General features: G+C 40.1%; 1 protein-coding gene across 9 annotated transcripts in view; it reads left to right on the top strand.

The window, feature by feature from the left end:
- Positions 1–26,572, top strand: part of NR1H4 (nuclear receptor subfamily 1 group H member 4) — a 47,809-nt gene that overhangs the window by 3,520 nt on the left and 17,717 nt on the right. For 2 of the 9 annotated variants that reach the window (XM_024751330.1, XM_024751326.1), the window contains exons 1-4: positions 4,906–5,014; positions 10,691–11,056; positions 24,108–24,248; positions 26,192–26,325. In XM_024751330.1, the coding sequence (XP_024607098.1) occupies positions 4,906–5,014; positions 10,691–11,056; positions 24,108–24,248; positions 26,192–26,325 (750 nt within the window). Of the gene's footprint in view, positions 1–4,884; positions 5,015–10,690; positions 11,057–24,107; positions 24,261–26,191; positions 26,326–26,572 lie in introns of those variants that run through there. The other 7 variants (XM_024751329.1, XM_024751325.1, XM_024751323.1 and 4 more) reach the window with 6 other exon arrangements.

Raw genomic sequence — 26,572 nt, 5'->3', positions numbered from 1 at the left:
GAGGTTTAAAAAAAAAAAAAAAAAAAAAAAAAAAAATCACAGAATTTTAAAGACTCAGTAAGTAGAAAAGCATTCTAATAATAGCACAGGATAAGCAAGAAAAGGTACGATCTTATGTTCCCGTACCAAACGTTTCCAGTACAATGGGTCCAGTTCCTTTAGCTTGGTGATACTGGCAAACGTTCAATGAATGTGAGTGGAAATAAGCAATGAAATTGAAAGAAATAAAGTCTCAGTTGCCTCTGAGACTCTCTAAACTTCAGTTCTCTCCCCTGTAAAATGGGAGTAATAATGACATTCACTTCACAGTTTGTTGGAGGATTGAATGGCTGTGTGGAAAGTGTTCTGTAAATCTCAAGGCATCATAAAGCAGTATCGCTACTCCAGGGTTTGAAATGTAGTTGTTATTATTTAAGTTGTTAGAATGATAAACACCACTCTACGGATTAAAGGGAGGAAATTCTGTTAATCTTATCATTGTTGAGTGCTAAGAATTTTCAAGGAGCCAACAAAAACCAATAATATGGAACTAAATTTCTGGGTGCTCTAAGAAAAAAACACATGTTCTATCTCACCGTGGCATTACAGCATTGCTAACAACAGCTATGGAATCCACGTTTTTGTATAACTTTTATTTTTGTTTCTAGTAGTCTTTCCAAAGCCCCATTCTGAATGAGGCCTAGCAAGGGGCAGGAGGGCAGATTCTATATAATCCTATTCACTCGCGCTTCATTTCCTTTAGCTACTTCTCATAACGTTATGCTTTTCTCAGCTGTTGATGCTTATTTTCTCTGGGTAGCTTTATTTTTATTGGAATCTGGTTCTTGCCTATGTCTTTTGCTTAAATTAAAAGAATCTTTCAGATGTTACAGAATCAGCTGGATGTTTTAAAATACAATGAAAGGTCTTGAGATGCAGGGTTGTGTAATATTTCTGACATTTGATTTCAAGTCTTTTTCCATCGCACTGAGTTTAACACAAGTGAATATAGTTCTGACTCGATGGGCCAATCAAAGCCAAACGTTTCCAGAAGATGGAAAGATACTGCTGTCTCAGACAAAATGGAGCGTTGCTTTAGCATAATTTAAATATTTTGTCACTACCATTTCTTATCCATATCTCTTCCACAGATTGAAGCAGCCTCTAAGATTTTTTACTAATTCCCTGTGGCTTTGGTTTTTGCTCTCCCAGGATTCTCAGATGTGGTGCTCTTGTTAGTGAGGTTAAGAAATGGGAGAAGGAAAAGAAATATCAGAAGGGCCTTTCCTTATGACAACATAAATTACTGCTTCTTTTAGATGGGGCATGCATAGTTTGGAAAATGCATGCAATGAGGTGCATGTTGGCCAGCTAGTGGGCAAATCCGTTGCCATCCAGAGCATGGCTCTCAACCTTGCAGGCTAAGAAACAGGTCTCAGGGGCTCTCAGAATAACCAAACTGAGAAAGGTTGACTATGAAAACAGACTGCAAATTTATACATTTACAGTGATAAAAAAAATTGGGATCATAACAGCTACCATTTCTTGAGTGCTTTCTATATGTCAGGCGTCATGCTAAGCACATTTTACATTTGTTAGTGGACTCTCATTCGATCCCATCTCTGCCATTTACTGGTATGTGGTCGTAGGCAAATTCTTTAACTTTGTGCAAGTTACTTGTCTTATTTAATAGAATTCTCAGAAGAATGCCTGGCACATTGTAAGTACTCTGTAACTATTTGCCATTAATATTAATTCTCATAACACTCCTATAAGGTAGATACCATTACTATTCCCCTTTTACTGCTGAGAAAATGGAGATTTAAAGATGTTAAAGAATCTGCTGAATTTCCATAGATAGTAAGTAGACAACCAAATTATGGTCAGGATAAGGAATCGGAATTGGATGATTACGGATTCAGGTTAAGAGAACACTCCTGTTCACCTTCTCAGTGGAGAAGGTCTTTCCAGTGAGATTATTTCACTCAAAGTCTGTTAGCCAAGTCTATTCTCAGGGACAGTTCTCAGAAAAGCATTGCCAGCATTTGCTCTGGGACTTCCCTAATTTTTATAGCATCATATCTAACGCCCCTCCTTGCCGTGACTGACATTTTATTCACTTTGCCCCAAGTACCGTCTACAACGGTGCTGTCCAATAGAACTTTCTGTGGTGATAAAAATGTTCCAGATTTACTTTGTCTAATGCAGTAACCACTAATCACACGTGGCTACTGATCTCTTAAAATGGGACTAGTGTAACTGAGGAACTGATTCTAATTTTACATAATTTAAATTAACTTAAATTTAAGTAGCCATACATGGTTAGTGGCTACTGTTTCAAACAGCACAGACTTGTAGGAGAAAAATGTACCTTGGGAAAAAAAAAATAGCACGAAGCAGTTGGTCCTCACTGCAAAAGAAGCAAAGGGATTCAATCAGTCTTATTATGAGAACATCCTGTGTGAATTTCACTCAGCAACAAGGGTCTCCTGGATCAGGTAAGTTATCCTGCTCATTTCTTTTTTAGTATTGAAGTTTCTGAGGGCAACAGTCTCATCTGTCTGACCAGTGAAAAACTCAGTAGAGAATTCTTGAAATATAAAATTCAGAGACAGGGGCTTCCCTGGTGGCGCAGTGGTTGAGAGTCCGCCTGCCGATGCAGGGGATACGGGTTCGTGCCCCCGTCCGGGAGGATCCCGCATGCCGCAGAGCGGCTGGGCCCGTGAGCCATGGCCGCTGAGCCTGCGCGTCTGGAGCCTGTGCTCCGCAACGGGAGAGGCCACAACAGTGAGAGGTCCGCGTACAGCAAAAAAAAAAAAAAAATTCAGAGACAGTTTGTCCTGGTTCTTAGCCTTTGGGTAGCTCTTCCAGCTTAGAGTACCTCAAGGCAAGTATAGCTCTTGGGTTGTGAGGAGGGGAGAACGAGGTCAGAAGTAAACTGAGGATTGAGAACAGCTTTGCAAATGGTGATTCTTGGTTGAGCAATCAAAGCTGAAATACACCTAGGAACCATCACTCTTTCCTTTTTCTTGACAATTAGGGCAAGTGTGCTTTAGTTTTTCCACCACAAGGTTTTGAGTGAGAAGACCTTGGTTAAAGCCTTTTTGCTTCATCCCTTAATAGCTGGGTGACTTTAGACAAATCATTTAACTTCACTGAGTTGACCTTCCATGTCTGTAAAATAGGGTAAGAGATAGTGGGCATCATAAATTATAACTTCCTCAAAGGGTGCAAGTAAGGATCAGATGAGATAATGCATGTAGAACCACCTTGTAAACCCGTAAAGGCTGTAGAAATGGCTTAGCAGTGATTATCACATTTATATAGATCACATTTGCCTTTTAAAACTGCTTTCACACTTATTATGTGATTTTTTCTTCACAACGGGTCCATGAAGGAAGTAGAGCAGGAATTATTATCTCTGTTTTACCATCTGTTGATGTAGACAAATGAGGTCCGCAGAAGCTGAGAGACTGTCCTAAGGTGACACAGTGTATTTGGTTGCATTATCCCTAAGCTCAACCCTGGACCTACTGAGTCCTATTCTGAAGCCCTCCCTTCCAAAAAATACCCAACAGTCACAAGCTTGGTATCCACAAGTTATGCTGCAGAAATTATTCCTGCTCAGGAAGCAAGCCACCCTACAACAAGAGTCCAAGGCTAAATAATTATAATATCAGTATGATGATGGTGGGTAGCCACACACTCTGCTAAGCATTTAATAAATATTATTTTATTTAATCCTCATAATAACTCTATGAGGTCGCATGATTATCAGTCCCATTTTACAGATGAGGAAATTGAGGCATAAAATGGTTCGGCTAGGGGCAGGACAGCAATAAAGACGCAGACATAGAGAATGGACTTGAGGACACGGGGAGGGGGAAGGGTAAGCTGAGACGAAGTGAGAGAGTGGCATGGACATATATACACTACCAAATGTAAAATAGATAGCTAGTGGGAAGCAGCCGCATAGCACAGGGAGATCAGCCCGGTGCTTTGTGACCACCCAGAGGGGTGGGATAGGGAGGGTGGGAGGGAGACGCAAGAGGGAGGGGTTATGTGGATATATGTATATGTATAGCTGATTCACTTTGTTATATAGCAGCGACTAACACAACAGTGTAAAGCAATTATACTCCATTAAAGATGTTAAAAAAAGAAAAGAAAATGGTTCAGGAGTTCGTCCATGGTCTGCAGAGCTAGTGAGTGCCAAGGGAGCCTACATGTATTAGTTTGCTAAGGCTGCTGTAATAAAATACCACAGACTGGGTGGCTTAAATGACAGAAATGTATTGTTTTACCATTCTGGAGGCTAGAAGTCCAAAATCAAGGTGTTAGCTGGGTGGGTTCTTTCTGAAGGCTGAGAGGGACGGATATGTTCCTGGCCTCTCTTCCTGGCTTGTAGATGACTTTTTCCTTGTGTATCTTCACATTGTCTTTTCTCTATGAGTTTCTGTCTCTGAAATACAAATTTCCCATTTGTATAAGGACACCGGTCCTATGGGATTAGGAGGGGACACACTTCCACCCATAACACTGGATATAAACCCAGATTAGTTTACCTCACGCTGTTAAGTATTATGCTTTAATGCTTCCTGACATTACAAAATTATATCAATCTGTATCCTTTTGAGAGGAACGAATGTCAAGACGTAGAACATGGCATTTACCCCCAAATCCACTTTTAGAGCCACTGAACAAAAATCTGCCCTCTAAAAATTCCTAAATTGGAACGTGCTCCCCAAAAATGTTTATCTAAGAGCCTTGTTTCCAGCTTACTAGGCAATTTGGCATCGAGGACTTTTCTCATAAACATTTACAAATATTCTGCTCGGTAATGAAGTTAATCAGTAAACCCCACAACCTCTGGCCTCTGTCACTCCTTACCTAGTCTCATTTTCAGTTGCTGTGAGTAAGCTAAGAATGGTAATGCAGTTTCCGGAGTTAGAAAATCCAGGTCAAATTAGTCCTTGTCACAGCTGCACGTCGTTGGGATTTGCCATGGAAATGATGAGCATGAAGCCTGCTAAAGGTAGGCGGAGGTTCTCAGATGCTGGCGATGGGGCTTCTGCCACTGGACTGAGGAAACATGGGGCACTTTTGCTTGAGATTCCAGTAACAGATCTCTGTCAAAGGTGGCTCAGTCAGAACCAGAAGACTGGGGTGAGAAGCTGGGGTGGTGTGATTTCTATAGGGTTCCAGGCAGGTGTGTATTTCATTGAAACTAAATCTAAGTGTGTTTTCCCTATAATTCTTCACTGGATAGTGTGTAAAATTAGCACCATTCTTCCAAGTTAAACACTAGGCAGTTCTAGCATTAATGCCTTGGACACTTGAAAAAACCTTTTAAAGTACATGATTTCATGAAGTGTTTTTAAAATGGCAAGTCTCAGATCCCAGTGGGTCATGATATCTATTTTGTGACTTGTGACCAGCATTAAAAATTTAGAATAGAATAGAATAGGAATACAATAGAAATGTCAGAGTGCCCGTCAAGAGGTAAGGATAAGTGTTATTTCACGGAAATTTTGTTTCAATTATTTATACATATGTATAAGTGTGTATGGGGTAATGATATAAGATTTATTTCAAACTATGCATTGTGATGAGAAAAATAAAAAGAGATAAAAAACATTAATTTACTGAACTAGTTTCACAGTAAATTTCTCCCAATAGTCAATGGAAAATCAGATAAGTAGAGTTTACCCTTAAGCCCGTTTTGTTTTCTCTGAAGTAAAATATAGATTATAATTAAAACATAAACAGTATAATATAATGTTGTCTGTTTTAATATTTTTTTCAGAATAGAATCTTACCTTTTGAATTTCCAGCTAAAAGTGAAAGTCAAATCATTTTCATAATAATTACAATTTTGAACATATTTCTGGTTGTAGACTTGGCAGCACGTTATTTTGTTTAAATGTATTGTTTAAAAATGATTGACACTGTATTTTTTTTTAAATTAATTTATTTATTGATCTTGGCTGCGTTGGGTCTTTGTTGCTGCATGCGGGCTTTCTCTAGTTGTGGCCAGCCGGGGCTACTCTTCCTTATGGTGCGTGGGCTTCTCATTGCGGTGGCTTCTCTTGTTGCAGAGCACGGGCTCTAGGCGAGCGGGCTTCAGAAGTTGTGGCATGCAGGCTCAGTAGTTGTGACTCACGGGCTCTAGAGCACCAGCTCTGTAGTTGTGGTGCACGGGCTTATTCACTCCACGGCATGTGGGATCTTCCTGGACAGGGGTTCGAACCCATGTCCCTTGCATTGGCAGGTGGATTCTTAACCACTGCACCACCAGGGAAGCCCCTGACACTGTATTTAGAGATGGAAATTAGTTGGAAGGCTGCGGAAGTACATTTTCCATCGTTTCAATTTAATAAGCATTTATTAAAGATTTACACTGTGTCAGGCTTTTTGTAAGGTGCCAGGAATGAAGGAGAAAAGGGAATGTAATATATAGTAATCTAATGTATTCCCCAGGAGTTCACAGACTAGCCACCACAACAAAAACGTATTGAGGGGCTTCCCTGGTGGCGCAGTGGTTGAGAGTCCGCCTGCCGATGCAGGGGACACGGGTTCGTGCCCCGGTCCGAGAAGATCCAACAGGCCGCGGAGCGGCTGGGCCCGTGAGCCATGGCCGCTGAGCCTGCGCGTCCGAAGCCTGTGCTCCGCAACGGGAGAGGCCACAGCAGTGAGAGGCCCGTGTACCGCAAAAAAAAAAAAAGTATTGAATGTTTATGCTTAGGCACTATGCAGTTTACATTCTTTGTCTTAGTTTAGCTTTATTGCAACCTTTCACCTAGATACTATATTTTGTTTCAATTACTATATTATCCCAGCTTTTCTTTAAAAAAGTTTTATTGAAGTATAGCTGCTTTACAATGTTGTGTTAGTTTCTGCTGTACAGCAGTGAATCAGCTATAGGTGTGCATATAGCCCCTCTTTTTTGGATTTCCTTCCCATTTAGGTCACCACAGAGCACTGAGTAGAGTTCCCTGTGCTGTACAGTAGGTTCTCATTAGTTATCTATTTTATACATAGTAGTGTATTATATGATCCTGGCTTTATAGAGGAAGGAACAGAAGCTTAAAGAAGTTCAATGTCTTTCCCAAGTTCACACATCTAGCAAGTTGCAGGCGAACTGAATCCAGGTTTGTCTACACAGAAGTGCTTGTAATGAGTATGTCCTACCACCTCAAATGATATAGCATGAAAGATAAGCCTGTAAACCAACAAAAATGATGGTACATGCTTCTGAGTGCTGCAGTAGAGTGTGTACAGAGGGTAGGAGAGATTAATTCTACCTAGGAAAACTGGGACAGGCCTGACAGAGGAGGTGATGGGTTGACAAACCAGGTGGGGAGAGGCACCAACATCACAAAGGCCTGGCACCAGGAACGGCACACAACTTCATAAACCAAGTCATATCATCTGTTAAGAAACCATGGATTGGGAAATAAAGGAAGGCCGAGAAGGCAATTTTTCCATTCATGAAACATTTCAGCAAACATTCATGAGACATTTACTAGAATCAGCGTTGTGCCAGGGATGAAAAACTGGATATAATCTGAACCCTTTATCGGGCTCATCAGAAACTAACTGTGGGTTTATGAAGAAGTGCCATCCTTTGTACGTGAACCTGATTCTCCCATTTGGGTACACAGTGTTCTGGTCACAAACTCCTTAGAGCTGCGCTGTCGGATATGGCAGTCATATTAAATAGCCACATGTAGCTATTTAATTTTAAATTTTAATTATTTAAAGTTACATAAAATGAAAAATTCATTTCCTCATTATTACTAGCTATGTTTCAAATGTTCAATATTCCATATGGTTAGTGGCTTACCATGTTGAAAGGTATAGAATGCTTGCATCTCAGAAGTTTCCCTTCGATGGTACTCCTTTAGAGAAATTATTAAATGCTGCCAAATGACCCTCTACCCAGAAAAATGTTGCTTCCCTTTACAGGGGGTCCCAGCCTCTCCTGGAGTCCATTCAAGTGTTCGCATTTAAGAACTCTTCCCTAAACTCCCATGGAGAATTTCTGTTATAAAGAAATCCAAATTCTCCTATTTCTTGATAAACTGATTCTTTAAAAAATCACTCATAAATTGCATTAAAATAGAAATGAATTTACCTTTTCCGAAAGTACACTCTAAAGTTGACCTACCTTTGCCCTCTCCACATCTTATGCTCTGTCAGAAAATTCTGTATTTGCTTACTTGGTTTTATCCCAGCCCTTGACATACTCCCACCCCTCCCCACCCCAAATACACAAACAAGAGAAAGTCTGGGGCCTCTTCTATCTGTTTTCTGTCTGTCTGTCACTGTTGTGTCCTCGGAACCTAGGACAGTGTCAGGCAAATTGTAGGTGTTCAATATATTTATGAGTGAAAGAAGTATCCTATAACTTATAGCATCAAAACAGACTGATGTGTATTAATATTTACTAATTAACTATCATTACAATCAAGATTTTGCTAGGTTCTTTAGGAAACAAACATGTCTTTTTATGGCACTCCACTTATCAAAACTTTTTCTCAGAAACTGTATCTTATACTCAGAATTACCTTATGAGATAGCGAGCCTGGGTGTTAGTAGCCCCATTTTACAGAAGAAACAGAAAAATGTTAGGCAGTTGTTCAAGGTCTCACAGTCATTTAATGGAAGCTATTCTTGTCCCACCATTTTGGAGGATGTTGTCCATGCTGGGGTTTTTTATTGTAAGTTGCCTGTATATTTATTGTCTCTACTCTGTGGAAATTTGGTGGGAACACCGTGAAATACTAGAAGTGGATGTGCTTTGGGAATAGAGGCATTATTTAATAATATTGTGTACTGATCTCATAGTCTTACCCTGTTTTGTGTTGTTTTCATATAGTAGAATTGATGTCTTTGTGAAAGCGTTCCATTTTAATTGAGATGATTCCAGATATTGATAACATGATTTGACTTGAGTTGGGACTCCATTGTGTCTCTTGACTATTAAAAGATTTTTTGAAATAATGCTCGGAGATCTTGGAATTGTCTTGTGAGGAGAAAACAACTACACATTTCCTTAGATTCTACAGAATCCAGATTCTCTCATTAATTGATTATGTGACTTCAGGCAAGTTGCTTAACTTTACTAGACCTGTAGATGGAGAGAAACTGGGGCTGGGGGTGGGGATGGGAAGTTGAGTGAGGGTAAGATGGGTTGGAGGATAAAATCTAGATGAAACGAATGATTTTAATGCTTTCAGCTCTTTTCAGTTGTATTCACTCCAGAAATTTTAACCATACTTAGATATTAAATAGATCAAGATTTTGCTCATATTTTAGCTTCTCTTTTTTCTGTAATAATTCCATATTTTTATATTTTTCCATTCTGCAGTCATAAGACAAAGCCCCATTGCCAAAAATTTTTGACTGTCAGATATACTGACTCAGTGCTGGTTTTATATGGTTAAGTTGGGCATGAAAGAAACAAAATTGATTTTGCACAGATATTGTATCCTTTGTGTTCCGTCAGTGATTTCCTGTATCAATGCAGAAAGCATTTTATTTTAAACAAACATTTAACATACATATTCTCCACTTTGCGTTGTAGAAAGGCCCTGAATTCTAATGCCCATAAACTGTTGGTCATACACTTATAGAGGCTTTAGACATAAAGAAGAACTATAACGTCATGCAGCATGGAGTCTTCTCTTTACAGATAAGTAAAGGGAGGGCCATGAAGGGTAGATAAGTACTATACAACTGGGTTCAGACACCCAGGGACCTAGGTTTAGGGAAGACTTCCCAAGAGAAGCTATACTTAAAGGGAAATTTAGAGGTAAGTGGAGAATAGTGAGATAACGTTCTTGGAGGAGATGGCTGTTGAAGAAAGTTCCGGGCTCAGGAAACAGCATGTGGGAAAGGTCCTGAGGCTGGAAGCAGCAAGCCATATTTAAGGAATATGGAAGTCGGAACATGGGAAATGGCTGGAAAAGAAAGAAAGGGTAAGATCATGCAGAGTCTTGCAGGCCTAGCTATAGGTTACCTGAAAGCGGAGGCATTGAAGGGACTAACAAACTCAAGTACAGAGGGAGGAAGAGAAAAGCTTTAAAGCATCACAGATCTGAAATTATCGCAGAGAGGAGCAATTCAGCACATGGGCTTGGAAGTCAGACTCAAAGTCCAAATCTCAGCTACTTAGGTGTGTAGGAATAAAGTTGCCTAATTACTCTGTGCCTCTGACTACTCAATTTTAAGTGGGGATAATACCATTACCCACTTTATAGGATTTTGTAAGACAGAAATGACAAAAGATAGCATTTATATATACGCCTGTCCTTTATCTTTGTTTTCTGTGGATTGTTGAATGTTTTCCATGTTGAAGTTTTTTTAACTTTCCTTTTTTTCTTTTTCTTTTAAACATTCTTGTTTGTTTTCCTTTTCTCCATGTTGAATGTTTTCTTATTGGTTTGCAAAAGCTCTTTACATATGAATGATATGAGTGTTTTGTCTGTCCTCTATGTGGCAGATATCTTTCTGAGCTTTTAACATTGTCATTTAATCTGTTAATAGTTCTTTTACTGTAAAATCAATTTTATATTAAAATTTTAATGTAAATATTCAAATATTTCAATCTTCCCTTAGAGCCTGTACTCCTAACCATATGCTAAACTGCCTCTCTTATTTATAGAATGATGATATTAATTCCAGTTTTTTTATCACTTTTGTTCAGGTGTACTAACAGAACAAGCAGCAGGTCCTCTGGGACAGAATCTAGAAGTGGAACCATACTCACAATACAACAACATTCAGTTTCCCCAAGTTCAACCACAGATTTCCTCATCTTCCTATTACTCCAACCTGGGTTTCTATCCCCAGCAGCCTGAAGAGTGGTACTCTCCTGGAGTATATGAACTCAGGCGAATGCCTGCTGAGACTCTCTACCAGGGAGAGACTGAGGTAGTGGAGATTCCTGTGACAAAGAAGGCCCGACTGGGTACATCAGCAGGGAGAATAAAAGGAGATGAGCTATGTGTTGTTTGTGGAGACAGAGCATCCGGTTACCACTATAATGCACTGACCTGTGAAGGGTGCAAAGGTAAGCCTCTTTTGGTTGGCAGTTTTCTCCTTATTAAAGTTTTTCTCTACTGGTTGTTGAAATCCCTCAAACTGGATTCTTCCCTTTTCCCAGATAACTTCCCATTTTCTCCTCCTCTGCTCTTACTTCTTTCTACATCTTCTCCTTCATTGGGATGTCATAGATTTCTAGGGAAAGCTTATTAGAGTATTTAGCTTGGATATAAGTAAACTTTTTCCTATTCACAACCTCACACATAGTTAGAAGGCATTTATGATTGTGGGTTTTGTTTGTTTGTGTTGTTTTTTAAAAGAAAGAGAAATTGCTGAACTCATCTCTTTTAAAATTAAGGTCAAGGACAATAAGATTTTATTCAATAAATATTTTAACATACATTTTCGTGTACTCTAGTTAATTGAGAAAGAGACAGAGGAAGAAAAACAAACAAAAGAAAACAAAAAGGAAGTAATGATAGCCTATATTCAACAAATATTTCACTTAGCAGGAAAACAGATCTGTGAGCAATTCTGTAGGGGAAATCAATGAAATTGTAATCCATTTAGGATGGATAAGGTGTAACACATGAAACATGAAGATGACTCAATATAAAGCCCTATGTGATCATTCTCCCGGTAAGGACACAGATGATAAGTTTGTAAAATTTGAGAGGAAAGAACATAATGGACTAGTAGGTTCATCTATTTATTTTTGCATTTGTTCTTTCAACAAATATTCATGGGATGCCTACCATGTATTAGGCACTCTGTTAGCTTCCAGGACTTTGAAAGCTGATAAAGAACTGTCCCTGGAGCAGAATCTGTTGAATGGCGAGCCAGTTTGGTGTTCCCAGATGCCAATGATTGCCATAAAAATAAACAGAGGACCCAGCCACGTAAGGATGGCTCTAGGACATTTCAAACCTTTGGAAGTTCAAGTGATCAGATTGTCTAAAATTATATTAGTCAGCTCTTTAAAACTTGGTGTGATTTCATTAGATTTTTTAAAAACAAAGTAGTATTTATGCCCCAAATTTAAAAATTAAAACAGATCTATAAAGAAAATTTCAAAGATCTCGTTTATGGCCTTTAAAATACTCTTATCCGTTTGTGGAGAGCCAAGTCTATATGGGTAAAAGTTACATATAAATTCTTTGAAGACATAGATTGTGTCTTCTTCAGCTCTGTTACACCTCATAGCATCTAACACAGTGTCTGGTACATAGTAAATGTGTAAATAAATAAAAGCATAGTAAATTTGGAATGCCATAATGAAAATCCATGCTCATCGCTTCCTAGCTAAGAAGGGGTGTAGCTTCAAATCTCCTGCTTCTAAATCTAACCCCAGAGACTCTATTATTAACCACCAAGTGATGATTCTGCTCTCTGAGCTATTGTTCAAGGCTAATATTGACTAACTTGGTAGCCAAAGGAAGAGAATCAAGTGCTCCATTTAGGTGTCAAGGTATTGGTGTTATCCAAGCCAAGGGGATAAAACCTTGAAGTTAGTAACCTGGGCCAGCTCACCTCCTTACAGGTGAACGCTGGAGTGAAACCTGGTCCTCCTGAGAATTCCGGGGCGTGGCCGAGTGAGTAGAGGGAGACCAGAGTGCCGTAGACAACCCTAAGAAACAGCGACTCAAAGACAGGCAGAGGATGAGAAGCCCATAAAGGATAGAAAATAGAAGTCAAAGCTAGGAAGCTACTAGGCAAGTGCAGGGTCAGGAGACCAGGGGACAGAAAACTGGTCTAAGGAGAACCGGTCCTCTGGGGAGCTCAGGGAGGAAAAGCTGGATCTGAACGTAGGTATATTTTTAAAAGCAGAGAAAGGCAGGGCTTTTTCTTTGATTTTGATTTGAGACTTTGCCCCCATGATGACAGCAGAAGGACAAGAGTGCAAGAGCAGATGAGATACAGCCAGGCAGGGCCCGTGTTCTACATCAGGGTTTGGGAATTGTTTTCTGTAAAGAGACGGATAGTAAATATTGTAGGCTTTGCACCATAGCGGCCTTGTTGCGATTATGCAACTCTGCAAACTCAGCCACGTCAAGAGTGGCTTTACTTAGCCTACAAAAATAGGCAGGACAATAAAAAACAGGCAGTGGGCCAAATTGGGCCTAGGGCCTAGCTGTAATTTGCTGACCCCTGTTCTAGACCAATAACTCTCAGAATTAACTGGAAACTATGCAGTGAGAGAGCACAGCACTCAGGGTATATATGCAAGAAAAATAACCTTTTTTGTATAATTGGATTTAATCCAATTTCAAGCCCCGGTGGAAACTTTATTTCATCAGTTCAGGATGAATCTACTGAGTTTTCTGGGCCCTGGAGGTGGGGCTCTGGTTCTTGGTGCCGTTAACATAGTCCAGCGTCTGTTGAGGGCTGTTCTCTCTGGTCTTCGCTCACCAGTGGGAAAGGTCTCTGAGGTGCTATCCTGGCATCCTCAGCACACCCCTGCTTCCCATCTGGCCCCACCGGCTTCCCTGCTGCTCAGGTGGGTGGGCTCCTGATGCTACCGCACTGTCACCTGGAACGCCTGGCTGCCCAGGGAAACCACACAGCCATGTCATCCGTTCCTGTGCCTTGTGGGGTGCAGGGAACCCCAAGGGCCTCCCCTGACTCTCCCCAGGAAAGAGCACAAGAATCCCTCTCTTCTAGGATTTCTCAGTGATGTGGAGTTCCCACAAGCTTTCTGCAAACCCAATCCCAGGACTCAGTCTGAGGATTAGGGGGTGGGAGGGACAGAGTTCAGGACCTTCTCGTGTACTTAACACGTCTTAACTCTTTGGTTGTCTGCCTCTCCCAATCTGGGGAAATTTTGTTAGTGTCTGGGATCTTGGGGCTTAGGCTTTGGTGACTGAAAAGCCAATAATTGGCTCCTTTGTGCTTTTTAGATGTTCTCTAGAGAAAACAAATGGAAATCATTCTGGCTTAGTAAATGGGGAGGAAGTACAAGGTGCTGCCACAGCAAAACCATGACCCTGCTTGCCAGCAGAGACAACAGAAGCACAGCTCTTTCTTCACTTCCACTTCTCAAATATCTTACAAGGGCGTCTGTTTGGCAGAGCTTAAATTGTATCCACATTTAGCGGCAAGGGAGTCTGGGAGAGATTGTGTTCAACTGTCCTGCCTTCACAGTAGAGGACGCACGAATCCAACTAGCCAACCTCAGTTGACAGAATACGTAACTTCTCTGAGCCTCCAATCTGTGAATTAGGAATAAGATCTATTTTTTACAGGGTTCTTGTGAGGATTAAATTAGATTTTTTTATGTAAAGATCCTGGTAGCTCTCTTGCCTTAGGACTTCACTGCAGACCTTTCATGAATGTAATACTTTAAACACACACAGACACACTCATACATACCCACGAGAAATTTTTTCTTTTTTTTGGTTGCTCTGTGTCTTAGTTGCGGCAGGCAGGCTCCTTAGTTGCGGCTGGCGGGTTCCTTAGTTGTGGCATGCGAACTCTTACTTGAGGCGTGCACGTGGTATCTAGCGCCCTGACCAGGGATTGAACCCACGTCCCCTGCTTTGGGAGGCGTATTCTTAACCACTGTGCCACCAGAGAAGTCCCAATTTTTTAAAACTTAAAAATAAAGACCACGGTTAAACTTCCTGATTTCACTGGTCTCTGTTTCTGTTATAAATACTTTAATTTTTCTTAAGGTTTTATTTGTTATAGGTATTTATGGCATCAATGAGATAAATTTTGATTTTTTAAAAAAAAATAACAACTGCAGAACACAAGCATAATGCCAAGTGACAATGAGAGCTATTTGCTCGGCACTAGATTAAATCGAGAGCTGTCCCTCCCCCTCGGTTATCATTGTAGAGCATATGGAAATATGCTAAGGTCTGGATGAATTTTGATTCAAACCTCAACTGAAAAACTGATCTGCATCTGACTGGATATTTCAAGTGGCTGCATTCCCAAATAGGTCAATGTCAATGCCACTCACAACCGTCTCCATGCCAGGAAAGAATGGTAGAACATTTAAAAGGCATTTTATGAGCAAATGGGGGACTTTTCATCCTTTGGAACATATTTTTATATAAGATAGTGAACCAGCATTAGACTTAGTTCTGAAGTTTTAGAAAAGATTCTAGAATTATTGAAACAATTGTGACATGTAGGATAGATGTAGCGAGTTTCCAACAGGCCTTTGGTTTATGGGTTAGAGCTGAAGTGCCCTGACTTACTTATAAACTTACTGCAATCCTATTTGATTTTGAGGTCTGATTTTATAAAATTTAATAATGATCCCAATGAACTCTATAGGTCAAATTATCTTAGAGTGTGATTCAAGGGGTGGGGATTAAACGATTTCACTGCATTGGAAGACTTTTGTTATAAAAGTCTTGGGAAGAGTAGGACTCTGAAGGCAGATAACCTGGATTCCAACCCCAGCTGATTCTCTTCCAAGTTACTTAATGTCTCTGGGCTTCAGACTTCGTACCTGTAAAATGAGGATAATAATAAAGATGAGGAGGAGGAAGGTGAGATGATGGCAATGTGATGATGATAGACAGAGAAATAGCATACATCAAGGGATTATTTTGTGCAGGCTTTATCAGGAGACTTTACATATACTAACTCATTTCATCTTCAAGAAAACCCTTTGAGGTAGATTTAAATAAGATAATGTGTGTAAAGTGATTATCATAGTCTTTGCCAATAGGAAACCCTCAATAAATGTCTGCTATTATTACTATTATGATTGGGTTGTCATGAAGAAAAAATGAGACATTGGTGGGGTTTTTTTTGTTGTTGTCGTTCTTTTTATTTTTTTTAAGTTTCCTTTTTTTTTCACAACTCACACACATACACTGTATTTTATTTTTACAAGAGATAAATAAACTGACACCAAGCATTGTAAAGGGATGACCACAACAAAAGCAATGATGATTGCAATTACCAAACATGAAACACATTTGTTTCATGTGCTTCTTGGCCATCTGTATGTCTTCTTTGGAGAAATGTCTATTTAGGTCTTCTGCCCATTTTTGGATTGGGTTGTTTTTTTCTTTAATATTGAGCTGCATGAGCTGTTTGTATATTTTGGAGATTAATCCTTTGTCCGTTGATTCGTTTGTGAATAGAGACATCGTTTTTAAAACCTCCAGCCCTGTACCTGGCACACCTTGAGTGCTCATAAAACATTCGGTATTGTTGTTTTGTTGATGAATTCCTATTATTTTATCATCGTTATTCTTCTCTTCATCCAGCCCCCTTAATTTGGATCATACACTATTTTCAAAACTATCTCTCTTCCTATTAGTTAACTAATTAAGCCTCTAGCTGCTGGGAGTTTGAATTAATTAATTCAATTTTTTTCAGTAAATATAATTAAGTACCAACTATATGCCAGCCGTTATTGTAAGCCTACGTGATACAGTGGTGAACAAAACAAAATTCCTGCTCTCACTTTCACCATTTTAAAGCAAAGTAGGAAAACAGTTTACATAATTGAGCTAAAATAGAAAAAAAGAGAAACCAGTAAAGCAAACAAACAAAAAAGATTAAAAATACAAAAGCGATAAAATCGTATCTAAAAGAACATACAGAAAAAGGAAACGATAGAATGGTGATTTCCAATGAATAAAAGTTGATATATCAAATAAATATAGAGCAATGATATAAGACAAACTGAAGACAATAGAAATTAGATTTAAATAAGAAAAAATGTTTAAACTAAATATATAAGCAATATATAAATAGGAAAGTAGTGACTAGAGGCCACTAGTCAGTATAAGCCTCCAGCTCCTGGGAGTTTGCCTACCTGGGAGTTTAAACTGCTGTTAAGGGCCTGAAAAGCCCAACCCCTGCGGATGTTACCCTTGCCCTCAGTCTCCCAAGGATACCCAGTAGGGGTGAGGGTGTCCACGGATTTTTGCTTTCAACTCCTTTAGACAACTTCATCACTTGAACATTTTGTCAAAGCAATGAGTACATGTCATTCAAAAGTCAAACGGTAGAAAAGCCCCTGCCCAACCATTTCTGCCCCAAGTCCTGTTCCCCAGAGGCAACCACTGATAACCACTAGTGGTTTTGTGTTTTTGTGTTTTGAATTTTGTTGTTTGATCATTTGGATAGGCTTTATCTCCACAGAACCATCTCCCCTCCTTACAAACACAGAATTAAAGATATAGAGAAGGCATACAATTTTTAAAATAATATTCCTTTATTATACTTTTCATATCCATGGAATTAGTAGTAATGGCTCTCTTTTATTTCTGATACTAGTAATTTGTGTCTTCTCTCTCTTTCTTGGTTAGCCTTGCTAGATATTTTTCAATTTTATTGACCTTTTCGGAGAACCAGCTTTGGTTTCATTGATTTTCTCTGTTGTATTCCTATTTTCTTTTTTTTTTTTGTGGTACGCGGGCCTCTCACTGCCGCGTCCTCTCCTGTCGCGGAGCACAGGCTCTGGACCCGCAGGACCAGCGACCATGGCTCACGGGCCCAGCCGCTCTGCGGCACGTGGGATCTTCCCGGACCGGGGCACGAACCCGTGTCCCCTGCATCGGCAGGCGGACTCTCAACCACTGCGCCACCAGGGAAGCCCTGTATTCCTATTTTCAATTTCACTGATCCTGCTCTAACTTTTATTACCTCTCCTCTTCAGCTTACTTTGGATTTAATTTGCTCTCTTTTCTAGTTTCCTAAGGTGGAAGTTTAGATTATTGGATTTTATGTATTTCTTTTCTAATGTATTCGGTTAATGCTATGAATTTTTCCTCTGAGTACTGCTTTTGCTATATCCCACAAATTTTGATGAGTTGTATTTTCATTTTCATTTAGTTCATTTCTACGTTTTTCCTTTGATAGCCACCTTTGTATTGTAGATGTACTTTATGTGTAGCATTTCAGAAACACTTTGTTACTGAAACAGGTAGGACTAAGTGTAAAACATATCATATTTCTCTATTTCTGTAATCAAATTTAATCTTTCCCAGGCTCATAATCCCCCTGGCTGATGAGAAATTCCACTGGGGATATATTTAGGGATGCTCTTTTCCCCAGAAACATGCACAAATCTCAGGGGTCTTACACAGGGGGGATATTTTGGTACTGGTTGGTATGCTCCTTGTTCACCTTTGCATTGATCCCTTGAGAGTGGACAACTCAGTCACCTTTTGACATGGGTATTTTATCTTAGGGTTTCCAAGGTCATGTTATTAGTATCTTCTTGTCCTCATCTCAGAGCTATCCCATTAGAGATTTGTCACCTCTCTAGAGGCTCTTTATGGGTGCTGGTCCAATACTCAGAGAACCTGTGAGACTCATCCCATTCTCAGGCTCTGGTGAAGTTCCCCAAACCTCTTTCCAGCTAAGCTGCCTCTGCTCCCCCAACTCTAAAAGCCTTGACCTCTGCCTCCATCATCTTTGATATGAGGCAGTGTAACCCTTTCAATGAGGGGTTGAAAACAAAAGCCCTATCCAAGAGTTATCTTTATCTAGAGGTAAACAACTTCAGCTTTTGTCTTAGCAAGTGAGCATAAAAAGATGGCTACCCTCTTGGGATGGGATAGAAAAGCAAAAGACAACAAAACATCACCCCCAAACCCCAAAACAATAGGACCAAGTATAAATCACACATGAATCACTTGATAAATCATCCTCACCCCCAAACCCCAAAACAATAGGACCAAGTATAAATCACACATGAATCACTTGATAAATCATCCTTTACATTAAAATTCCTAAAATTGTTGAAAAATACACATTTATGGACTCAGACAAACTGGGGAAAATAATGATTCTCAGTTATGGGCTGGACAGTTTCCACTGGAGACTCTTTATTTCATTTATCCTTATAGTGGCTCCTTGAGATAGTATTATCATCTCCTTTTTCCAAATAAAAATACCAACACTCAGAAATTTGCCCAACTATGTTATTTTAATGAACTTTTATTTCACAGTATTTTTTTTTTTTTTCTAGAGGGAGTATAGAGGTTTGATGAATGCCCTTTGACTACTAAGTTGTTTGTTGGTTTGCCTACTTTGGAGTGACATTAGGCAACTTCCAAAAATAATTCAAAGTCAGTTCTTTTTAAACTTATTTAAGAAAAAAAATTAGAAATTATAGTGATAAAAGTAAGTGTTGGAAAATCAGGTAGACATTTTTTTGTGGCTCCCTAACAGATAAAGGGGGAAAAAACCCTTAAAAGCAACATTAACAAGAGCTAAATAGTCAAGAATAATTTTTATCAACTGCATCTCAAAAGTTTGAGAGTTTTTTGCTTTTTCAAAAACAACGACCTAAAACAGCTCCTGCCGGGCGATCAGGAGTCTATTACTGAGTTCTAAAAATTTCAGCGAACAACTCAAAGAGAGGAATTGAGATCCTAAAGCCCAAGAAACTGTGTGATGGAGACCAAAGCTTACCTGGTTCAGTATGGGCAGCTGTTCTGTCTAGTTTGTGCTACTTTGCAGTTTTCTACCAGCGAGACAGAGGTGGAGCAGACATCTGGAGTGGGGAGGGAGAACAGGAGGTTTCTGAAGAAGCTTTGGATGAAACTGTGGAGCACTTCACATGCAAAATAGGATTTGGGGAGATTAATGTCAAAAGACAATTTTTAGGGCTTCCCTGGTGGCGCAGTGGTTGAGAGTCCGCCTGCCGATGCAGGGGACACCGGTTCGTGCCCCGGTCCGGGAGGATCCCACATGCCACGGAGCGGCTGGGCCCGTGAACCATGGCCGCTAAGCCTGCGCGTCCGGAGCCTGTGCTCCGCAACGGGAGAGGCCACAACAGTGAGAGGCCCGCATACCGCAAAAAAAAAAAAAAAAAAAGACAATTTTTAGGAATGTAATCTCCTAACTAGAAGGACAGCATAATATAGTGGTTAAGAGCATAGAGTATGGAACTGAGCCTATCAGCATTCAAATCTGAGCTTTACCATTTACTTGTAGGACCTTGAGCAAATTACTTAATTTCTGTGTAACTCAGTCTCCTTACCTATAAGAGAGAGATAAGACTAGGTCAACCTCATAGGAGTGTTATTAGTGTTAAGTGAAACGCCATATGCAAAGTGTTTAAAAGTGCCTGCTACAAAATAAGTCCTGTACAAGTGGGTGGTGGAGTCCTTTTTATTCTATGGTCTGCTGAGGCAGAACTAAAAGCTGACTTTCTTTAGGCCATATTGGATGTTAAGATAACTAATTCCCCAGTCCTATGTGTTTGTTGCTGTTTAGAAAGTCAGGAGACCCTTAGAGGTTGAAACATCAACCAACATTTTATTGATTTCAAAGTAATGTGTGGCCTACTGTCAGTCCCTGGAGTCCAGTATGTGCATGTGTGTCTGTGTGGGCACGTATGTATGTATGAGTTGGGAGTAGGGTATGGTATGGGTTCTATCTGTATAAAGAAGCAGAAAAGCAGGATGTCCAGTATTCTGCGTAACTGAGGGATCCATTTTACCATCCTATAGCTTATTCGCCTGCCACCCCAGGAAGCCCCCTAGCGCTACACACTCCCCTGAGGGCAATGCCAGCCCTGTCTATTCATCTTCGTTTACCAGGGAGCCTCTGTTCCTCAGTGAATTTCCTTTCCATTCATTTTCATATGACTTTTCTGATATGGGCATTGTTGAATATGCACAAGATAGAGGCAGAGGTATGTGTACGGATTGATTTGCATAAGTATAAATACAGTATGTGTAGCCTTATTTAAATGATAGGATGATAACATTGTGTTGCCACCTCAGAATGAAAGCTAATTAATTCAGCTATTGAGATGATAATGATTCCTTTCTCAGTTAATACCAGAGCAAAAACAACCTGCAGAATTGTCCTAGCACTGCTCCTTTGACTCATCCTGGAATAAGGAATTTTATTTCAGTTCATTATTGAGCTATCAATATCTGTCATGGTTTTAGAGGGAATTGTGCCTGGGAGGGGCTGAAAATTAGTGGGAAGATTGACTCAAGTAAGCTAAAGTGGTCATTGAGATCAATCATTTGGTATCAGGAAAAAGTTCTTTTTTTCTTTCCTTTTCTTTCTTTCTTTTTTTGTCTGTAGTCTCTTTTGAATTACACGATGTGGTGTTTGCACTCCCAATATCAACACTGATCTGAAGCACAGTCTTTTTTTAGACTCTATGTGGTTGGATTTGACATTTAGGAAAATGGTAATACCATTCCTACTGAAAGTTATACCAGCTCACAAATTCAAAAGCAAGTCTATGACTTTTTTAACCTTGACATCTCTAACTTTTTCTTCAGCTTGTTTTCATATTGAGTTAGTTATCAAGTCCTGAATGTTCCTCTGTTTCCTGCCCCCCCACTCCCCGCCCCATATAGGTCAGGCCTCAGTCACGCTCTGGCCATAACAGCCTCTTGCCTCCAGTCTCCGATCTCCCTATCCCACCTTTCTTGACCTTGCCCCAAGGTCCCACCTTTCTTGACCTTGCCCCAAGGAGTCTTCCCAACACGCAGGTTAGGTTAGACCCTCCCCTGCCAAAACGCTTTAAAGGCTTCTCTCTCTCTCTACTTGATATAAAGATTCAACTTCTTTGCTTGGAATTCAATGGCATTTAACCATATTCTGTCCCACTACATGCCCTCATCCAGCTCCCACTAATTCTCCCCACACTCTACCCTCCCATCAAGATGGATTATCTACCCTTCCTTGGAATTTCCATAACTCCATGCATTTGCTCATTTCCCAGACTGTCCTTCCTCCCTCAAAGTCCATGTTTCAAAATCCTACTTATTCTCTGAGGTCCAGCTCAAATTCTACTTCCCTCGTGAGGTCTTCTGTGATTCCCCCTACTTGGAATTAATCAGGGCCATTCCCAGCCCATATAATACCTTTTCCTCGAGACACTAGACTTTTAGCTGATGGGAAATTGTCATATTACACTTATTTTACTAGGACAGTTTTTATTGCCTTCTGCTTGGAAAATTGTCATAACAAATGTGCAAATCTCCAAGTCTATGATGGAATTGCTGTCTCCCTTTAATGTGGCACGTCCTTCACAAGCATTTAGTGTGGCCATGAAATGATCACTTTTTCATCTACATTCCAATAATTTATTACTTAATTAGCTATCCTGTCACTCTGCATTTTTATTGTGTTGTGATTTTACTTCTTTGTCTTCCCCCTAAGTTGGAAGCTCTGAGGGACAAGGAATGTTTTCTTCATCTTGGTATCTCCCTTGCATTCTCTGATGCAGCTTTCAGATAGTAGGTATTTAAGATTAAGTTATTCTACTCTCTTGTGATGCAAGGGGGGCAATTATAACATAGTGGTTAAGAGCGTGGGCTTTGGTGCATGACTGCCTGGATTTAAATCTTTTTAGTCCAATTATTAATCATGTTATCATGGCCAAAATATTTAACCTCTCTGTACCGTTTTTTTTCATCTGTAACATGGGGACACATAATATTATCTTCATCATAAAATTGATATGGAGATTAAATAACTAAATGCAGGTGAAGTGGTTAGAACAACAGAGAGTGGGTGTTTAGTAAATGTCAGCTATTATTCCAACAAGCTGTTAAAATAGGAAGGACACTGCTGTCTCAATTTTGGCAAAGGCGTGAAGACAATAGATGCTACATTCCAAAGTGAGCCCATCTTGCAGTGGGTAGTTAAGAACTAGTTAAATCCCTCGCTTACTTTGAGGGTATGAAGTGAGCAGGAGTTGGAAGTTAGAGAGTGATCTTTAAAGCTTTTGGAACATGTGATTAGTGTGCTAGGAATCCCACATTCCCATTGCAAAGGGGTGGGGTGTGGCTGTCTGCCCCTGGGGGCCACCGCTGGAAAGTATGGGACTTTTGTGAGAATTAGGAAAAGGTGTCCCCCTTCTCCAGATAAAATCTGTACACTAAGGAGGCCCTGCTGCCCCAGGCCCAATGGAAGGGTCTTCAACAGAATCACTCAAGGAGATTGACATGTATTCCCTGCAGCTGAGGGACACTGAAGATTGGCCTCTGACTTTCACCTGAGAAGTTGAAAGGGCAAGAGGGTGGGTGGCTGACTGCTCATAGGTAGGTGGGAGCAATTTTCTCTGAGTCTGTTGGAGCAGAGAAAACTGGCATGGGGTTGAGTCCATGGAGTGGAGGGACCTCAGAAGAAAGAGGATGCAGGTGAATTGCCGAATTCCAAGATGCTGAAGAATGAGATGCAAGCCATGGGCTAGAAGAGAGACATATTTGCCCTCAACAAGGAACTGCAGAGGAAAGTATCTCAGTGATGAGAGGAGTTCTCAAAAGAACCCAAACCAAGGGAGAAAGAGTCAGTTTCCAAAACTTGCTAGATACAAACCAGCTTCTAACAACACCAGGCAAGTAAGCTCTTTCCTGTCACTTCTTCCCCTGCCTCCCCCAGCCCAATCCTTATTCACCACTCCACCTCGACTCCAGAAGTGTCAGGAACCATGGTCATCCAGGTCTATGGGTGGAGGAGGAAGAGGAGAAACAGAAAGGAGGCCAGTCAGTCCCCTTCCCACCTCCAGGCAGCCGAACTGTAGCGGCTGTAGCTGTGGCTGCATGCTCTCCGGGGAGATGTTTATTTTAAAGCAAGGTTGGCATGTTTATTATTATACCAAGCTGCGTATATTAAGTACTGAATTGAAACCTCAAGGCTCACTTCCGAGTCTGACCTCTGTATCCAGAACTGATCATTCAGTCAGCCTCTCTGCCTCAGCACAGCCCAGGAACACGGAATTTCACTAGTTCGGTTGTTTGCCTCTCTTTGTTCTCAACCAACCTGTAAATTGTAAGAGGGCAGTGATAACTTATTCACCCCTGTACCACCAGCACCTAGAGCTCATTAGTATATAATGGTCTCCCAGTAAAGATACACTAATGAAAGTAATCTATCTTTTAAAACAAACCAAGATTTTTCCAAAGAGAGGCTATAATTCAAATGTGTCTTTATTTTTGAGAAATAAATCATTAACAACAGCAGCCATCTGGACCACGCAGCACAGCCAAAAGTACATTTGTCACCGATATGGTCAAGGATGGTCTGGGTGCCCCACGGGGGTTCATGAGAAAAATGCTGTGGCATCTCTCAATCCAAGTGTGTTGTTTGGAGACTCTTACTTCTTTCTGTTTCTTCCCCAGGTTTCTTCAGGAGAAGCATTACCAAAAATGCCGTGTACAAGTGTAAAAACGGGGGCAACTGTGTGATGGACATGTACATGCGAAGGAAGTGCCAAGAGTGTCGACTAAGGAAATGCAAAGAGATGGGAATGTTGGCTGAATGTATGTATACAGGTATTCGCAACAAGCAATTAAATTCCACTAAAAATCTCTTAAGGAGGCAGATGTCAGGTAACTCACATGATTAGAATTGTACGTCACATATTAAAGAAGAGACTTACTAAGCCGTCTAAGTTCTTGAAAAGGGTAATGAACCACTGAAATTGTCGAAACTGTCAGCTAAAGAGCATCTTATGCACCTGAAAGAAACAGCTGTGTTTTGGTGTCCATTGTTACCATGAATTATACGTGAAGTGAAATGGCATTAACATACAGTCAAAATAACATGTTTTAATAAGCTACAAAGAACGACACTCTAAATGTTTCCTCCAAATATGATTTAATATCCTTCTTATTTATTGTTTAATCAGCATAAAAATTCACAGTTGTGGGAAAAATTAAGAATGTTCTATAAGGTGTAACTGCCTCTGAATTGTCTAAATAGAGTTTTAAACCTAGTCATTTTATTAAGACTCCTTTTTCTCTTAGTGCAGCTTTGAACCAATTTGTATAGGTTTACACAGGAAATTACTCCGAGTTTTAATATAATTCGGTCCTTCAATCAGATAAAGAGACACTGTATTAACTGCTGGCTTTGTGAGAAACCAGAATCTTCATCAAAATTTGGAATGCATGCTCGTACATAACATATTAATTTTTCATTCTGCAAATTCTACAGACCACTCAGATTCTGAGATATGTCCTATTCCTGCTCAAAACACAAATAGACAAACAAACGTCACCAAGGGGATGATAACATTCAGAGAGGGAATGCCACATGAAATAAAAGCCTTTGGAAGGTGACTCCAGTTCTATTGTTCCCCAACTGCAGGCAACTGGGATGGACCCAAAGAAATAACGCGTGCAGGAGGGGGGTAAAAATAGGTCAGTGTAAATAATCCAGCTCTGGATGGATGAAAATTTTATAGTGCCCGATCACAATCTCTTCTTAGCGTATATGAAACAAGAGACTGCAGTAGGGGCTGTGGCTGGAATCCAATCTTGCAGTGGAAACACTTACTTCGATCCTGGGTGGTTCATGTTCCTCATCACTTAAATATGAACCTGTTCCAGCAAAGTCCTGAGGACATTTTTCATGACTCCACCTACAAGAGTCGATAATGTTATTTACGAAAACACAAACTTATCTAGTAACAGATATAAGAGCTTTTGTATGATCCTATAAAATAAATACCCTGGACAAAGAAACTCTTGGAACTTCGTTTCATTAACATTGAGAGAATAAGGAAGTTAAATAGGAACATGGGAGATTGTTCTTCATTATTTTACTAGTTCTGTTTAAGTGTAAATTTATGGTGATATTGTATGATTATTCAAAAGAAAATTTCAAAGTCCCCTGGAGATATTTTCATCTGTATCTATATTCTTAATAATTTATACAGTTCTGAAAATTAACAGGACTTTAAAATTTTTCCCTAAAGGATGTTGACATCATTTTACTCGACACATTTACTTTTGTGTTTAACGTGAAATTGGATCTACTTCTTACAGTACAGTTATGTAAACATCGATGGAAAACAATATTATTCCTATGTTTTGAAACACTAGCTTTCAAGGCCCCCTAGGCCAGGAAGAGGGTGAATGTCATTCACCTTTTTTATTGAATACCTTACATTTGTACAATGCTCTGGTGTTACAGATTCTTTGCAGAAAGCTCATTTAAAAAAAATGACCTAATGATATTTAATCTACAGATAACTCTGTGGGTTAAATATTATTCTCATTTTACCAAGGAAGAAACTGAGGCTCTCAGGAGATACATTCATTTTTCAAGACCAAGTCTTAAAGTGTCAGTAGGGCTAGAATTAGCTCTGTGCTAAATGGCAAAGGAGGCCTTTTGAGCGGACCACACCTCAGCTGCCTTGGGACCACAAACCCAACAGGACTTTCCTTGGATGGCGAAGACTCTCTGTTTATGTTTTCAGGCTTGTTAACTGACATTCAGTGCAAATCTAAAAGACTGAGGAAAAACGTGAAGCAGCACGCGGATCAGACCATTAATGAAGACAGTGAAGGACGTGATTTGCGACAAGTGACCTCGACAACTAAGTCATGCAGGGTAATGACGGGCCAGCGCGTCCACCATAGCTGGCGGCCACTGAGCTTCTAGGATGTTGTGACTTGGGCGGGGAGCTTTCACACCAGGGCCACAGCCACGAGCAGAATTTCATTTCAAGTGTGCATCAAAAGCTTTTTAGTCAAGAGGGTAATACATGCTTCCATGTAAAAATTCAAAGGATAGCAGTTACGTAAACATGGATGAAGTAAAATCAGTGAAAGTTCTCCATCTGCCTGATCCCATTCTC

The sequence above is a fragment of the Neophocaena asiaeorientalis genome, unplaced genomic scaffold (genome assembly GCF_003031525.2).
Source record: "Neophocaena asiaeorientalis asiaeorientalis breed wild unplaced genomic scaffold, Neophocaena_asiaeorientalis_V1.1 scaffold318, whole genome shotgun sequence".
Classification (NCBI taxonomy): Eukaryota; Metazoa; Chordata; class Mammalia; order Artiodactyla; family Phocoenidae; genus Neophocaena; species Neophocaena asiaeorientalis.
The sequence above is the reverse complement of the archived record's forward strand: the minus strand, read 5'-3'. Positions and strand labels throughout refer to the sequence as shown.